The sequence below is a fragment of the Merops nubicus genome, unplaced genomic scaffold (genome assembly GCF_000691845.1).
Source record: "Merops nubicus isolate BGI_N331 unplaced genomic scaffold, ASM69184v1 scaffold25506, whole genome shotgun sequence".
In the NCBI taxonomy this organism is placed as follows: Eukaryota; Metazoa; Chordata; class Aves; order Coraciiformes; family Meropidae; genus Merops; species Merops nubicus.
Genome location: NW_008615978.1, coordinates 1,624 through 4,764, shown reverse-complemented (window position 1 = coordinate 4,764; position 3,141 = coordinate 1,624). Strand labels below are relative to the sequence as shown.

Sequence of the window (3,141 nt, the reverse complement as noted above, 5' to 3'; positions counted from 1 at the left end):
AACTCCACCTCCAGCCCCTGGCCAGCAGGGCAAACTCCACCTCCAGCCCCTGGCCAGCAGCGCAAACTCCACCTCCAGCCCATGGCCAGCAGGGCAAACTCCACCTCCAGCCCCTGGCCAGCAGGGCAAACTCCACCTCCAGCCCCTGGCCAGCAGCGCAAACTCCACCTCCAGCCCATGGCCAGCAGGGCAAACTCCACCTCCAGCCCCTGGCCAGCAGGGCAAACTCCACCTCCAGCTCATGGCCAGCAGGGCAAACCCCACCTCCAGCCCCTGGCCAGCAGGGCAAACTCCACCTCCAGCCCCTGGCCAGCCCCCTCTCGTGGACAAAACGCCTCTCACCTGCCTCAGGTGCTGCTGCCAAGGCAGGTAAGGGTGGGGGAGGTGGTGGCAGTGGCACTGAAGATGCAGCTCCAGCGAGGGGTGTGCCACAGGTGCCAGCCACGGCCTCTGACCCTGCTGGCACCATCCCAGAGGCCAGAGCGACAGGAAGGATGGAGATGTCACCATCTCCCTTCTTCTGGATCTTAATGGTCCCCTGCTTCTCCAGTTCATGGATCTTCTTCTCCAGCGTCGACTGTCGCTGGATGGCTTCCTCCTTTTCTTTCACCATTTTTCTCAAGGTGTGAACCTGGGTATTTGCATCTTTGTAGATCTCCTGGGAGTGCCACAGAAACAAGGGATTGACAAGTCTCAGAGTGTCTGTGCCATGTTCAGGACAGCCTGACGTGGGCCACGCTGGACCCAACGCTGAGCTCTGACCAGACCACACGTCTTCCTTGGTGAGGAAGAGCTCAGCTGGTGTTATCCCCCAAGCACTGAATCCTGGGGGAAATGCCACCTGTAGGCACCAGCACCTGGGGGTGCAGAATTCCTCCTCACCACCCCTCCAGGATGCCCCCCAATGCCTACACTAGCTTTAAATACATGGTGTAGACACAAAACCTGGGTCTTGCCTTCAACAGATCACCTGACACCTTGCTGGCTGCTCCATCTACGAGCAGATGTTGGCCCAAAAAGGGAAGCAGGAACAGAGCTCCTGACCTGGAGGGGAGATTGTACCTGCAGGAAGCCAGGGCAGACCCCCTGGAGGAACCTTAGAAGCAGCCACCCTTCGGGGATGACATTTAGGCTGAAGTTAGTTAACATTCTATTCAGTTTTTCCTACTCAGACTAGACACAGAGGAGGAAGGAGTCTGGACTGTGCACAGAAAGTTGGGTGCACCCAACAGCACAGCCACAGGGCACTCACACCTATCCTGCTGCTGCACAGCCCAAGTCTGAAGGACTCCAGGTCCACCTCCAAACCTGGACACTACAACATGTACCTGACTCACTCCCTGATTCACTGGCACGTTCAGAGAGCTTTAACTCCACCTTTGAGTGCACACACAAGAAGTTCTGCTTGAAACACGTCCTAGGTTCAAAGCCAGGCCCTCAGTTGTCACCTGGAGAACCTCCCTGGCTGTCCCTGCACGTGGCCCCCAGCCAGAGCTTTCCCACCACGCTCACCCGGATCACATCCAGCTCTTTGTTTCTCTGCATAAGTTGTTTTTCCAGTTCCACAATCTTGGCCATGGCTTCGTTCTCCGTGTCTTGGAGTTTCTCAGACAACTGCCATTGAAAAGAGAAGAGGATGAGGCACGTGGCTGACAGCCAGTTTGGCAACCAGGCCGTGGGGAAGCAGTGGTATGGGCTAAACTATGGATCCTCCACCCAACCCTGAGGTCTCTTTGGGAACAGAAGGTTCCTCTGTGCTCCTGGTGGGCACCACGTGCCCTGCTGAAGGTTCCTCAGGGGATCAGTGTCACCATTCAGCCCCAGGGAACTCCAGTCACTATGAAGCTGTGCTGGTGCAAAAGCCACTTCAAATGCATTTGATGTCCACACCAAGTCTGACCTGAAAGCCCCCAACCCCACAGAACCCCACAGGGGCACCACTGCAAAACCCAGAGGTGCCAAAAGGACAGAACCTACAAATCTATGGCAGGGGGGTTGGAATCAGATGATCTTTAAGGTCCCTTCCAACCCAAAGCATCCTGTGGTTCTGTGGCATCACTTCTCAGAACGAGGCTCATTTGATTAGTGATGAATTAAAGAGTTTCTTTTCTGGTTTTCCTGCATTGTCTTTCCATTTATTTTTTTTTTGCCAGCCTTGCAAACCCAGGATCTCAAAGCCCTGCTGCTCTTTTTGGCTTCTTTCCACCACCAACCACGCTGACTTGGGTGCAGAGGTGGCACAGGCTGCTGTGCTTTTGAGAGAAAACCTTCTGCAATCCTATTTATTACTCCTTCTGACAGAAAATGAACATCTGGACTCCCAGGATGAGTCTATGGACCAAGAGATGAGAAGTGAGCCCCTAAAAATCTGCCACCAGAGTGAGCCATGAGGTTTCCAGGTAGCTCAAAGGAGCAGATCTACCAAGGTGCTTTCTAGAGGATACCTTGTCTCCAGCAGAGCAGCACCTCACAGGGACAAATCCTGCACAGCAAGTGGCATGGGGCAGAGGGGAAGGTGACCAAGTGTGATACTCACGTGGGAAATGTTTTCTTCCAGTTCTTCAACTCTTTCCAAGGCTGCATTCTTGGTTTCAGCATCCTCCAGCAAAGCTCCCACGTCGAAAACGTTGTCCAGGTAGGCTTGAATTTGCACCTGCAGCTTGTCACTCTCCGTGTGCTTCAGCTTCTGCCAAGCCAAGGACACCAAGGTGCCACTCAGCACTGGCAGCCCTTCCCAGCAGGAGGACCCCAGAGAGCTCAGACACTCCCACCACCCAGGGAAACTCTGGACCTCTTGGTGCCCGCAGTGGCCACCAGCCCCGTGGCCAGCAGGCAGCAGTGAGGCCCCTCTTAGGGTTCAAAGCAGCTGTGTGGGCCCAAGGAAATTCCCCAATTTCTCTTGCTGACCTCGTGTTGGGTTTGGGGTGTGCACAGTGAGTGTGTTTGATCCCCAAAGCTAACACCAGAGCAAGCTTTGAACCGCTTTGGGTCCTCCTGGACTCAGCACTGGGGAGGCTGCACCTCAAATCCTGGGGTCAGTTTTGGGCCCCTCACTCCCAGCAGGACCTTGAGGGGCTGGAGCGTGGCCAGAGAAGGGCAACGGAGCTGCTGGGGAAGGGTCTAGAGCCCAAGTGTGGGGAG

The 3,141-nt window shown here is 55.4% G+C and overlaps 1 protein-coding gene across 1 annotated transcript in view; it reads right to left on the bottom strand.

Moving 5' to 3' along the window:
• Positions 1-342: 342 nt before the first annotated feature.
• LOC103775266 (formin-like protein 2) overlaps positions 343-3,141 on the bottom strand; it is a gene marked incomplete at both ends in the record, with an annotated part of 3,471 nt that continues 672 nt past the window's right edge. The window contains 3 exons of the mRNA XM_008942714.1: positions 343-658; positions 1,513-1,614; positions 2,537-2,686. Of these exons, the coding sequence (XP_008940962.1) occupies positions 343-658; positions 1,513-1,614; positions 2,537-2,686 (568 nt within the window). The remainder of the gene's footprint in view (positions 659-1,512; positions 1,615-2,536; positions 2,687-3,141) is intronic.